The sequence below is a fragment of the Prionailurus viverrinus genome, chromosome D1, assembly GCF_022837055.1.
Source record: "Prionailurus viverrinus isolate Anna chromosome D1, UM_Priviv_1.0, whole genome shotgun sequence".
Lineage (NCBI taxonomy): Eukaryota > Metazoa > Chordata > Mammalia > Carnivora > Felidae > Prionailurus > Prionailurus viverrinus.
In genome coordinates this window covers 96,990,056-97,002,974 of record NC_062570.1, presented here as the reverse complement: position 1 = coordinate 97,002,974, position 12,919 = coordinate 96,990,056, and the positions used below count along the sequence as shown (strand labels likewise).

General features: G+C 57.6%; 1 protein-coding gene across 1 annotated transcript in view; it reads left to right on the top strand.

Moving 5' to 3' along the window:
- The first annotated feature begins 223 nt into the window (after positions 1 to 223).
- The window catches only part of ALX4 (ALX homeobox 4), a 42,263-nt gene continuing 29,567 nt past the window's right edge, over positions 224 to 12,919 (top strand). The window contains exon 1 of the mRNA XM_047823549.1: positions 224 to 680. Coding sequence (XP_047679505.1) covers positions 224 to 680 — 457 coding nt within the window. The remainder of the gene's footprint in view (positions 681 to 12,919) is intronic.

Genomic DNA, 12,919 nt, shown 5'->3' with positions numbered 1-12,919 from the left:
GAGGGAGACATAGAGAGAGGAAGAAAGAGAGAGAGAGAGAAAGAGAGAGAGAGAGAGAGAGAGAGAGAGAGAGAGAGAAGCGCAGGGGAGGAGGGAGAGCGAGCAGGCCGGCGCGGAGCGCAAGGCCACCGCCTCCTCGCCTCTCCAAACTCCCGGCCAAGGCGCGCGGTGGCGTCCTCGCGCTCTCGCTCGCGCCCCCGCCCGTCGCCCGCGCAGGCCAGGCATGAATGCTGAGACTTGTGTGTCTTACTGCGAGTCGCCGGCTGCTGCCATGGACGCCTACTACAGCCCGGTGTCGCAGAGCCGGGAGGGCTCCTCGCCTTTTAGGGCATACCCCGGCGGCGAGAAGTTCGGCACAACTTTCCTATCGGCCGCCGCCAAAGGACAGGGATTCGGAGACGCCAAGAGCCGGGCCCGCTACGGCGCGGGGCAGCAGGACCTGGCGGCACCCCTGGAGAGCGGCGCCGGGGCGCGGGGCTCCTTTAACAAGTTCCAGCCCCAGCCTCAGCCGCCGGCCCCGCAGCAGCCGCAGCCGCAGCCGCAGCCGCAGCCACAGCCGCCCGCGCAGCAACCGCATCTCTACTTGCAGCGCGGCGCTTGCAAGACGCCCCCGGACGGCAGCCTCAAAATCCAGGAAGGCAGCGGCGGCCACAACGCGGCCTTGCAGGTCCCCTGCTACGGTGAGTGCACGTGCGGGGCGCTCAGGGCTGGGGACCCCGGGACCGAGGCTTCGGAGCCCTTGAAGCCCACTTGGCTTTCGCGAGGCCGGACTCGGCGGGCTGGGGAGGCGCGGGGCCGAGCAGTGGGGTGGCTCTGGGTCGGCAAATAGGAACCGACTGCTCCGAGGGGACCATGGGATCCGTCCTGCCACCTTCGTATCCTCCAGCCGAGGGCTCGGAGCGTTTGGGCTGTTAAAGACGACCTGGAGTTCGTTTCTCCCCGTCTTCGCCGAACCACTCGCTTTGCGCTGCTTTCGGGGCCGCCTCTGAAGCGGACGCTTCGCAGGGGCTCCGGGCGCGCCGAGGCCAACAGTCCCGGTGCAGCGCTCGCGCGCGGGGCTCCGGGGCTGCGGAGGCCTCGCTCCCCGCAGGCCTGGAGGGAGGCTCCTCGGGCGGCGCTGCAGGTGGGAGCGTCGCAGGTGCCGAGCCCTCTGGGAGCCCGGGGCGCAGTCGGCGAAGCCCGGGATGCCCTGGCACAGGGGGCCACACGGGTGCTGGGCTCCCGGCGCCCGGAGTCATCGAAGACCCCAGTTCGCCACCCCACAAACCCACACGCCCCGCAAGCGCGGCTCGCCGCGGAGAGACAGGCCGGCTCACGCTCCAAGCGTTTCTCCTGTGGCCAACCTGGGGGGCGACTGGCCTGGGAACAACGGTTTAGGACCGACCCGCAAGAAGTCAGGGAACTGCAGAGCCCGAGGCCGGGCGGTGCTGGGGGAAGAGGGAAGGTTCTGGGTCCTGATTTGGGCCCCCAGGGAACCCGAGGCCTAAATGACCTCCAAGCCCCCTTGAGCTCACAGGCAGGACGTCCTAGGCCTGGGCCCCCAGAGGGTGGAAGATAGGGCTGCCTGAGACCAGAGCAGCTCAGGAGCCTATAGGCCTTCCCTCCCACTGAATCCGGATTGATGAGCCCCAAGCCAGCAGAGAAAACAACCCAGAAGGGAGGGAAAAATTTTCCCTGGGCTAGGAACCCTGGGTACACACTCTCCCTGAGACCTTGGCCTTCAGGCAGTGCCCTGGAGATCAGCTGGTCCTGACAGAGCAATGACTTTGGTTGCACGGGCCCAGGCTGGATGGAGGGACCAAGGTTGGATGGAGAGACATAGGACATGGTGGAGGCCTCGGTGACTAGAACAGCCTCAGGAAAACAGCCCGTGGCACGCACTTTCCTACGTTCAAACTAGCTTTCCCAGAGGCTCTGAACCAGTTCTTTAGGTGGTTATTGACACAAACATTTTTACACAATCATACACTTGAGTCTGCGCACACACACAACCTCTTCCTCGTGAGCCAACATGGTCACACACAAATACACTCACTCGTGTGGCCTCACACATAGTCACACACTCCCAAACCCCAAGGACAGGACTGAGAGCAGATTTAGAAAGTTCCGGTGGCCTTTCCCCACTTCCTCCACCTTTCCTCTCCACCTTCCTGTTGGAATGAGATCAGGCACTCAGATCACAGACACTCACAGCTCCACACAGGTACTCAGGCAGGCGGGGGCTGTCAGCCCTTGTCAGCAGGCACCCGCCTGCCAGCGCCTCGGCTCAGGCTCCCTCCTCCTGGCCTTGCCCAGGCCCCTCCTCGTCCCTGTCCCTGTCGCAGAGGACTATTAGGCGAGAGCAAATCACGGCCTGGGAGACCCGTGGAGGTTCACTGTGCAAAGCCAGGAGCCTGATGTGTTTTCTCTCCCACTGCACTGGATTTGCATGTTTTCAAAAATTCACCAGTGGGGCTTCTGAGGAGGAAGAAGCGTTACATAAGAAGAGGTCCCAAGCTGTCTCCAGCCTCTTCTTTGGAAGATGCCTTCAGGTCCAGGGGGGAGGTGGGGGGAGGGCTGGCCCCCTCTGGACACCCTCTTCGAGCCCTGCTGGGCCCCCACACACCAGCCTGGCCCTTCCTCTACTCGCCTTAGCCAGTAGAGCAAGTAATTCCTCTGAAGCCCTTTTCCTCATCTGCATCACAGGGAGAGAATGTTGATAACTTACATCACTGGGTGGTAAGTGCCCCCCAACCCCGGAGCAAGGGAGAGAGCAAGAGTGTAGTGTACCCTCCTCCAGGTTTCCATCCTCAGCCTCTGTGCTGTTGGGAACCTGTGAACACCCAAGTCTTTGCCCCTGCTGTGGGCAAAGCCATAGGCTGCAGGTTGGGACGAAAGGCAGGCCAGCATCAGCTACAGGACCCCCATGCCCCTGCTGCCTGAGATGGAGGGCAGAGCCACAAACAACACACAGCTCTGTGTATTCTTCCCTGGCCAGGAGGTTTCTGGCCCCTATAAAAAGGAGATTAGGCACATTAAGTCCGAGATGGGAAACCTAGACACCCAGAGGTGAGGCTCTGCCCTTTACAGAGGCTGCTAGGAGGAGGGCCTCTGGAGATGGCTCTGTGGGAGACTGAGGCACACCTTGGGGACAGTTCTCTCCCACGCTTGGAGGGTGTGGACTCAAAAGGGGGTAAATGAGGTTCAAAGAAAAAAGCCTGGGGATATTCCCAGGAGCTCGGGAAAGGCGGAAGTAGTCAAGGCCTCCTGCACTAGGCTCTACCGCGGTTGCTGTCGGGCTGACCGCGGGTAGCTTGGACTTGGAAACCTCCCTCCCCGCTCTGTTGGTCCCGCGGCTGGAAGCCGGGTTCTCGATCTGCATAACTGCAACTAGCCGGAGGCGAGGCTCGGGAGGCCTCCTCCGGGACCTCAGCCCCGGGAACCACTCCTCGCGTCCGAGCGCCCCTGGGCGAGTGAGGTGCGGGCCTTGGGGACTGCGCTAGGGCCATGCGGAGAGAGCGCGCGGCGGCGGGGAAGCCGCCTCCAGTCTCCGCCCGCCCGGTCTTCTCGGAGTTGCAGAAAGTGGAGGTGAGAATCCTCTCAAGCTGCAGGCCTGAGATGAACAAGATGACTCCGCAGTTCCCCCGGGTGCAGGGCACAATTTCGATTTTACGAACGCGCCTGCTGCAATTACGACCTCGCCGGGTGCGCACTTCGGCCTTCGAAGTCCTTGCTGGTCCCTGGCCCGTCCTTGGGCCCGTGGGCCCCAGCAGACACGCCAGGTTGGAGACCCTACGTTTCTCAGCGGCGCAAAGAACTTCCTCGTCGCGAGAGTGAGGTCCCCGGCGCCTCGCCCCCAAACCCCGGGCCGCCTCCCCGAGCCGCGAGCCCGAGCCGCGAGCCGCGGCCGGCGCGCCAGGCCTCGGCCACGCGCCCCGGGACGCTTCGGGAGAGCAGCCCTGCTCCCTCCTTCTCTTTCGCTTTCGATTCGGTGCACGAAGGTTTTCGTTGCTAGCCGCTACCTTGCCATCCCCTCGGCCCTGGCCCCGGCCCCCGAGAGAAGCGCACGGAGCTCAGAGGTCGGGAGACGCGGGCCAGGCCCGAGACCCCTGGGGCGCGGCCGAACCGCTGCTCCGGATTGTCGAATTAGACGCAGCGTTTGAATACTAAGGGCATTTCTTTCCCCGCGCCGACACAGTCCACACACCACCAAATGTGTAAACTCCGCCCGGATCGTATTCGAAGTTAGTCAAAGGACCGGCGTGCGGTTTTGTATAAGAGAAGCCCAAAATCAGACAGCGAGAAATGGAAGAAGCAGTTAAGAGCCCTGGGTGATTGTAGAGTGATCGAGAAAAAACAGCAACCTGGGAGCTGTGTCGTTGCCGACCCCCCGCGCCCTCGTCAATTTTGGAGGAGGAGGTTGAGAAGGAAAATGCTTTTAATGTTTTACATTGTTAATTTCTATAGCCACCAGCGTGCCTCAACAGTCGGCCTAAACACACATGAATTTAAAGAGAAAAACAGAAGACCTAGATTAAAGGGTTAGTAGTTTAAATCAATTGATGTGCACAGTTTTCTTTGTGGTAATTTATGTGCAGTGCAGAGGAAAGTTCGAAGAATTGTTCTGTCTGTCTACGCTGGTGTAACTACCATCTGAATCAAGATAGAGACATGCATATGGACACGAAAATTTGGGGGGGAAACTTTTGTGTGTGAGTTGTTTTAAGAAAATTTCAGAAGAGACTTCGGAGAGCTGGGCAGCTCCCCTCCCCATCCCCCCCCCCCCCCCCCCCCCCCCCCCGTTCACGACGGTTGTGTTTCTTGAGTAGGGTGACCTTGTACACCCGGGCATTTGCACCACCCGGACTGGAAAACTTACTGGCTGCACCAGAAACCTTAATGCAGCAGCGGGGCTATCCCGGGGTCGCCTAAGCCCCGGCCCCCGGCGGGCTGCGAAACAGAGCCGAGGTAGGGAAACAAGTTAAAATACCATTGATAAAATTTCGCCCAAGTCTCTAAGGACTTTCGTTTTGGAGAGCAGCTGGGCACACTTTTCCTGGGACCTACCTTTAGCTCGGCCTCGGCCGCTTTTTTCCTGCGGCTCTGTGTGTGGCTTCGTTTTGATGGCAAATGGAAATATGAAATGGAAAATGGAAATAGGGAGACCTTTGCAGTTATGGGGGTGAGGGCGCTGCTCCTCTGGGTTCGGGCTTCTCCGCTGGCCCTTGGACCAGGGTGCCTGAAGCAGCATGCGGGGAAACCTGGCCAAGCGCCGAGGGAGGGTCCGGGGGCTTGGGTGGCAGAATGGGGAAGCCGTGCTTGGTGGTGAGTGTTTTGCTGCACAGAAACGGGAGAAGGGAAGACGGGCTGTGACCGAGTGCTTGGCTAGAGAGAGCTCCCAGTACCCGAAGCCCGCTGCCATGACCCTTCCCTCCCCCACCCCCTTCTAGACCCAGGCACTGTTTTGGGTGGGGCAGTGAGAGCTCGGTTCTGCGTCTGGGACGCGCCTGCCAGGCGCCATCTGGCCACGTGCTCCTGAAGCTACGGGGTTCCCCAGGCTTCGCTAAAGTGACAAAGCGGGTCACCAGATTAGGAAGACAGCTATGTGCTTACTGCTCCGTGAATTCATAGTTTAAGACACCGGGTTCCCCTTGCTCGGGGACTCGGGGCACCATGCGCCTTCCGCCGGGCTGGATTAGACAGAAGGGACCCTTCTTCCAAACAGTTCCCTTTTGCGGAAGAAAGAGGCACCCCTCTGCAGCCAGCAATCCCTCCCAGACCCCGGCTGCTGCTTCTCCGGGATCAGAGCTATTTGTGGCCACCAGGCACCTCCCCTCCTGAGGTGCAGCCCCCCCCCTCCTTCTTCTGTGGTCTACAAATGTGCAAATGGGCCACACCCCCACCTCCTTGCAAAAGATTCTCCTTAGGGTACAGGGGGTCAAGGTAACCTGGGTCAGCAAGTCCTCCGTTACCTGAGAGCCGGTTTCCCTATAAAGGCTGACTCAAGGGTTTCTTAGGAGCTTCCAGTGTGTCCAGAGAGGTGTTCTGGGGGCCCCAGACACTAGACCTGCCCACCCACCTCCCATGCCCAGCACATTATGTCACCTTAGCAGAGACTCTCTTCTCTACCCCCATCCCACTCGGAAGCCACCACCAGCACCAAGGAGGAGAGGGAGGGGTGGAAAGGGAGTTGAGGCTTGATTGAGGGGAGGTCTGGAGGAGCAAAAGGCTGGGGATCTGGGTGGCCATTCAGGGCAGCGGATAGTTTCAGGTTTTGGCTCCAGAGGCAGATAAGAGGGTCACCGTGGAGCTCCGTTGCACCCAGAGTGTCTTTTTGGAGAGGAGGGTTTCTGGGAAATACTAGTGTGTATGTGTGTGTGTGTGTGTGTGTGTGTGTCTGTCTGTCTGTCTGTCTGTCTGAAACAGAGAGTGTGCACGAGAGAGGCACCACCACCTGCCAAGTACCTGTCTTTCCCTGCCACTGCCGGGTGCCTCTGCTTGAGAACACAGGCTCAGCTCAAAGATGCTGGGCGCGGGCGTGGCTGCATGTTCCAGAAAGAGGGAGAGACGGTACGCAGTTCATTGGACTCTTAAAGCAGATTGCCTTAAAGCGGATTCTCCTTCCAAACTGGGGGCTGCAGAGCATGGGCATCAGCCCCAAGGCCCTTGCAGATGGACTGCTGGCAACCGGGGTCAGGGCAAAACAGCTGGTTCTCTGCGCCCCCCAAGGGCCCCGGTGAAGATTGAGGGTTTGTGGAGGTTTGGGTGGGGACACTAAGGCCCAGAAGGGTACACATGCTGGGCAGGGTGATAGGGTATACCGGGGCAGGTCTCCACTGCTGTGTGCTCTACAACCTGCATGACTTTGGGAAAACCCTTACCCATCCCCTCCTGGGTCTGAATTTTTGAAATGCAGGAGTTTGGAAAATTTCCAAAAGCCCTCTAGAGGTTTCTGTGATGGTCCCAGTCTGGACCCGCCTTCGCCCCGTTTCCCTGCCCTCCCCTCCCTTACTTATGTTTTTGTGCAGGAGAAATTGGTTACAGTGGACACAAAAGACTTCACTGGAAGCACAAACGGGTCTTGAGGGTTCCCTGAAGTGAGCTAAGAGGTAGGGGACAAAGTGAGCAGCAGTTCCCAGGATAAGTGGGCTGGTGGTCCTGGAGGGCCCGGTCAGACGCAGGTTCTAGACTCCAGGTTGTGTTTAAATATGGAGAAGAACTAACTGCAGAGGGTCTTTGTATCCACAAGTGGCCAGGCTGAAACTGAGGCTCAGGGGTTCCTAGCTCCTCCAGTCTGCTCATGTCCTCTGTCTCCACTTACCCTCCTTCTCTCCACATTTACTGAGTACCAACTAGGTGCCAGCCTTTCTCCTAAGAGAGAACAGAGCGCTTGCCTGCTGTCTTATAGCTTAGATCCTTCCAGATGTAGACCTATGGGCATAATAAATGTTTACCGGCTGGGAGGATGAACAGAGAACTGAGGTCTCATTATGAGTGTTTCTCAAGCAAGGATAAGCCACCTGTGAGCATATCCCAGTATCTTTGCCTGTGTGAGTGGAGGCCTGGGGGGTTTATGAGCACGTGCACAGTGTGAACTCAGGCTGGCGTGTTCCCCTGTATCGACTGGGTCTGAGTCCTGCTGTCCAAATGCGTTTCAGGAAGTGGCCTTGTGGACTAATTGTGTGCACTCCTGTGTGAGGGACGTGCATATACTTCCTCCCACACTCGCACCTGTTGTACCCCGTGTAGGGGAGCTGCATGCGTGGTAGGGGGAGCCCGTGTGCCAGTCAGGGACACCCCTTAGGGCCTCTTGTGTCAGGCATAGCCTCTGCCGCCAGGGTCACTTGCTGGGAGACAGTTTCTAAGCGCCTGTGCATCAGCCACTGTTCTCAGCTTCCCAGGAAGGCTGACTCACTGGGTGGCAGGAGAGTCCCCATGTGGCCAGGAGACACAGAGCCCTAGAGTCTTCCTGGGGCCCTGGCAGGGTCCACCAGGAAGAGACCTCCTCCAACCCTTGAGTATGCTCTGTGTTCCGGGTGGCTCGCCGTGGAGGAGAAACCATCACGGGTGCCATTTTTATGCACGTTCCCATCCCATTTAGCAGATGAGCAAACAGAGACCCGGGGAGAAACGAAGCCCTGTAACCAGGTTGGTGGGAAGGCAGGATGCACCGCTGGGTTTTCTCCCTTCCCCTGCGGCTGTGCTGCTAGGGGCCGGGGAGGCAGGGGTTGAGGGAATGCCTGCTGGGCTCACCCACTCTCTTCCTCTGCTGTGACTCCTCCAGAAGTCACACACACTCTCTGTGTGCAGCAAATAGGGCAGATGCTACAGCCCCACTCTCCTGAGAAATGAGGTGGCCTCCACCCTGAGAGCCTGGGGAGTCAAGGCAACAGGAGAGCACTGGTGGAGGTCCCTTTGGGACTGCAGGGACTCATCTCATACCGCCTGTGTCCTGGCTGAAACTCCTGATCTCTGCAAGTTTCGCAAAGCCAAGCTTTCTTCCCTAAGCGGGGGAAACCGTGTGGATTAGAGGGTTAGCTGAGGCCACATGGCCAACTTCCTCCTCTCTCGGATAGTCACCTGCCTGGCCCGGGGCATTGGTCATGTCCAGGAGCTTTGGTACTCCCCTGCTGGGCACAGTGGCTCGTGGTGCTGGGGTGGGCATCCCACTCGGTGTTGGAAGAGACACCCACTGTCTGCTGGCCCAAATGTCCTCTTTCACAGACAAGGGGACGGAGATGCTGATTCCAGTTACTGGTTGCTCACCAAACTTTGCCTGTCACTGTGCCGGGCCTTGGCGGGATTCTGAGAAGTGCTGGATACAGCCCCACCTTCAGGTCTGGAGTGGGAGAAAGATCTATAACTTGGCAATTCTCATTCACTGGGGCTGGGGCTGGGGTGGGGGTGCCCCGACTCAGGCTATGGTGTGTGTATGGCAGGAAGGGCTGTTCACGGGGTTTGCAGCTCATTAGAAGTCCCCAACCCCACTCCCAGGTGGGCCTAACCTCACCTGGTAAGGGGAGGGCTCAGAGAAGCACGGCGAAGTCGGAAGTTGCCACAGACTCCCTGGATCTTCTCTGGAAGCTGAAAAGCCCGAGGCTCCTTCTTCCCTCCCTTCTTCTCTCCCTCCAGCTCTTCTCCAGAGAACCTGGGTTCTAGTCTTGGCTTTGCCATGGAAATGTGCCTTTGGAACAGTACCCTTATCTCCAGGGTGCTACTCAACCTTCTCACTTGTAAATTGGGGCTCTTTGGGTCTATTCTGCCTGTGAGGGAGGAGAGTGTGGGGGCTGTGAGGGTGCAGAGCAATAGAGTGGCTGCAGGTACATCCCGTATGGCCAAGTTCTCTGCCTAGGACGAAGAGCCCCGCCCCCTCATGTTACCCAAGAGCCCCACCCCCTCATGTTATCCACCCTTGAGAGCACTAGGGTGTTGCAGATGGTGGTGAGGAGGTGGGGGGGGGGGCTCTGATCAGGTTTCAAAGCGGGGATGGAGACTTTGGGGTTCCTCCAGATGTACAACCCCCCTCCCCCACCCCAGTATCCAGGGATCTCCCTGGCCAGGTCTGTAGCCCAACCATCCGTCTGCGTGGCTTTGCATCTGCCCCAGCTCAGTGCTGGGACAACTCCACGCCCCCACTGCCAAGAAGGAGCAGAGAAGACAAGCATGCACACAGGTCCCCTGCACAGGTCCCCCATTCTGGGCCTTGGTCTCCTGTCTGTAACCCCCCTGCATGGCACCAGGTGATTTCTGCAGCCCTGGGGTTCTGTGCTATTCCAGACCCGGGATCGAGGTGCTGGGAGAGAGGCGATGGCTCCTCCGGGATCCTCAGGAGGCCCCCGGGCCCCGCCACGCCGCCAGATCCATTGTACTGAGACAGGCCCCTCTGGGAGCAGAAAGCTAGTCCAACCCACCGAAGGGGAAGGTCCGGCATGCCTGGCCTCACTCTCTGCCTTAGTTTTCCCATCTGCAGGACAGGGACAGTAATGAGGTGAGTCTGATGGGGGGTGAGGCAACAGGGGGTTTGAGTTGGCAGGGCAGAGCCTCTGTGCTGCTGATACCAGGGGACAGCCCGCTTTTCCTGAGCACTCCTGCCCATGCAGCGGGCAATGTGCCGAATCTTGTGTGCGATTTCATTGAATCCCGGTTGCAGCCCTATGAGCCAGATTCTACTGCCGTCCCTACTTCACCGATAAAGACAGACTCACAGAGGTTGACTAGCTGGCCAAAGGTGGGATTGCTAGGAAGACAGAGGGTAAGTTCTTGATGAGCAAAGGCCCTGAGAACCTGAAAGGTGTTCTTTTGTAGGATGATCCTAATTAGACTTGAGGCCACACTAATGCTGTGAGATTGGAAGACTGGGCTTTACAAACATGGCTTCCAAAGAGCTCTTCCCTTCTCCACATCTGGGGATCCAGTGGGGGGGGGGGGGTCCAGGGTGGCCTTGGTGTCTGGCAGGTCAGAGTTCTAGACCTTACTCTAGACCTTACTATAGAACTTACAGAGTTCTAGACCTGGGGCAGATGCAAAGCCATGCAGACGGATGGTTGGGCTACAGACCTGGCCAGGGAGATCCCTGGATACTGGGGTGGGGGAGGGGGGTTGTAACACAGGTTACTCTGTGACCTTGGGCATGGCTCCTTCACCTATTCAAGCATCCTGCTGAGCTGCGGGGAGAAGGGGGGGGGGCGGCGTGCATGACACAGGTGCCTCAAAATGGTATGCGGGATTTCTCCTTGAGTTTCCAGAGGCCCGGGGAACATGCCCCAGAACGTCTGGTCAGGACAGGGTGGAGCTGAGGACCATGTGTAGGACCAGCGATGGGGAAATACTTTCGTCGTTTGTCCACATTGTTGCACGCTGTTTTCCCGAGAGCCTGAATCAGGGCTTGGTGTATGTCGTAGGTGCTCCATAAATGTTGACAGACAAGTGAATGAATGAATGAGTGAATGAATGAATGAATGAATGAATGAATGAATCATTGAATGAAACAGGATGTGAACATGCTAGGATCTCTAAAAATCTTTCTATTCTCTTTTCTTTCCTCCTTCCTTTGAATCCAGGCCTGGGATGAGAACCCCACGTCTAGTTCTCTTGCACCCTGGTGGAAAACAGTTTATTCCCCACAGAGATCCCTGTGGAGTATGGGGTGTGGGAGCAGAGAGGTCTTGGGTAGCCCTATTTTGTAGGAGCCTCGTGCCCTCTCGGACTCCATAGTTGGAAGAACACCCTTTTGCCCCCACTGTCCCCCCCCGCCGGCTCTCATCTCAGGGCCACAAGCCGGGGTCCAGCTGCTACACCCAGGCTGGCTCTAGCGAAATGGGTAACCTCCCTCCCTACCCTGCTCTTCTCCCCAGGTCTCCCCATTTCCTGCAGTGAGTGCTAGGTCCTTCCTATCTGCAGCCCCACCCCTGCCCGCTCCACTCTGGACCCCTTGTTCCTTCCTGCTGCCTGCCTGGCAGGGCCACCTGAGAGCTACTAATGTTCCTGCCTGGGTACCGCATCTACTCTGCCTTAGCCTCTTGGGGTTCTGACACCACACACACACACACACACACACACACACACACACACACACACGGGATGCAGCCCTCTGTTCTGGCAAGGATGCCATCCTGAGATCACAGCTCAGACAGGATGAACCATTTAGACCTGAGCCTGGGATGTAGTTAGCACTGGGACAGCAGCATGTGCCGGGCCCTGTGGGGGACGACGTGGACAGAGAGGCAGAGGGGACTCTGACGGAAAGGCTCCCTCCTCCCTCTTGAGAGAGGGAATACTGCGGAACCACCGCTGTGAAGAGTGCCCTGCCAGAGGCTTCTCGGCCCCACAAATCCTGCAGGTTTGTGCCCTGTGGCAGGGAGGTGTAGGGCATTTGGCAGTGAGCGAGTTGATCCGCAACCTCAGGGAGCTGGATGTGCAGAAGTGAGAGTCCCCAGGGAAAGTGCAAATGGACTGGGGCTTTGTGGGTATGGACTTTCGAGGTTGGACTTTGGAGGCTGAAGAGGAGCTCATGCGGAAGGAGCCAGAAACGGCCCCCTTGACTCAGGAAACAGCGTTGCACAAAGGTTTGGGTCAGGAAGATACCGGCAGTGTTTGAAAAGAGCAAGCGTGCGGCGTGCAGGGGCACACTGGATACAGGCGAGATGGGGCCTGAGGAAGGGCAGAGGCAAAGCCAAAAACGATGTCCAAGCTCCGCTGAAGGGTCTGGACCCTGAGCAACGCGGTGAGAGGCCATGATCCCAAGCTGAGTGTTCTTTGTGCCTACTCAGGTGGCCTTTTTAAAAATTCAAACTCTCTGGGGCGCCTGGGTGGCTCAGTCGGTTGAGCGTCCGACTTCGGCTCAGGTCATGATCTCACGGTCCGTGAGTTCGAGCCCCACGTCGGGCTCTGTGCTGACAGCTCAGAGCCTGGACCCTGATTCAGATTCTGTGTCTCCCTCTCTCTCTGAACCTCCCCCATTCATGCTCTCTCTCTGTGTCTCAAAAATCAATAAAGGTTAAAAAATTTTAAAAAAATAAAAATTCAAACTCTTTTTTAAATAGGGGTGATTTCTTATTGTGGTAAAAAATAGAACATAAAATTTACCATTTTAACTAAGTGAACCATTCAGTGACAATTAGTACCTTCTTCATGGCGTGTCACCATCACCACCGTTTATTTCCAGAACTCTTCATCCCAAACTGCTCCATTAAACACTCCTCTTCTCCCTCTCCACCGCATTGCCGGAAACCTCCGTTGTACTTTCTGTCTCTGTACATTTTCTTACTCTGGGTACCTCGTGGAAGTGAGGTCATACAGTATCTGTCCTTCTGTGTCTGGCCAGTTGAACACCTTCTTTGGAGAATCGTGTATTCACGTCTGTTGCCCATCTTTTGGATTGGGTTGCTTGTTTGTATGTTGTTGATTTGCAGGAGCTCTTTATATATTCTGGCTAATAATC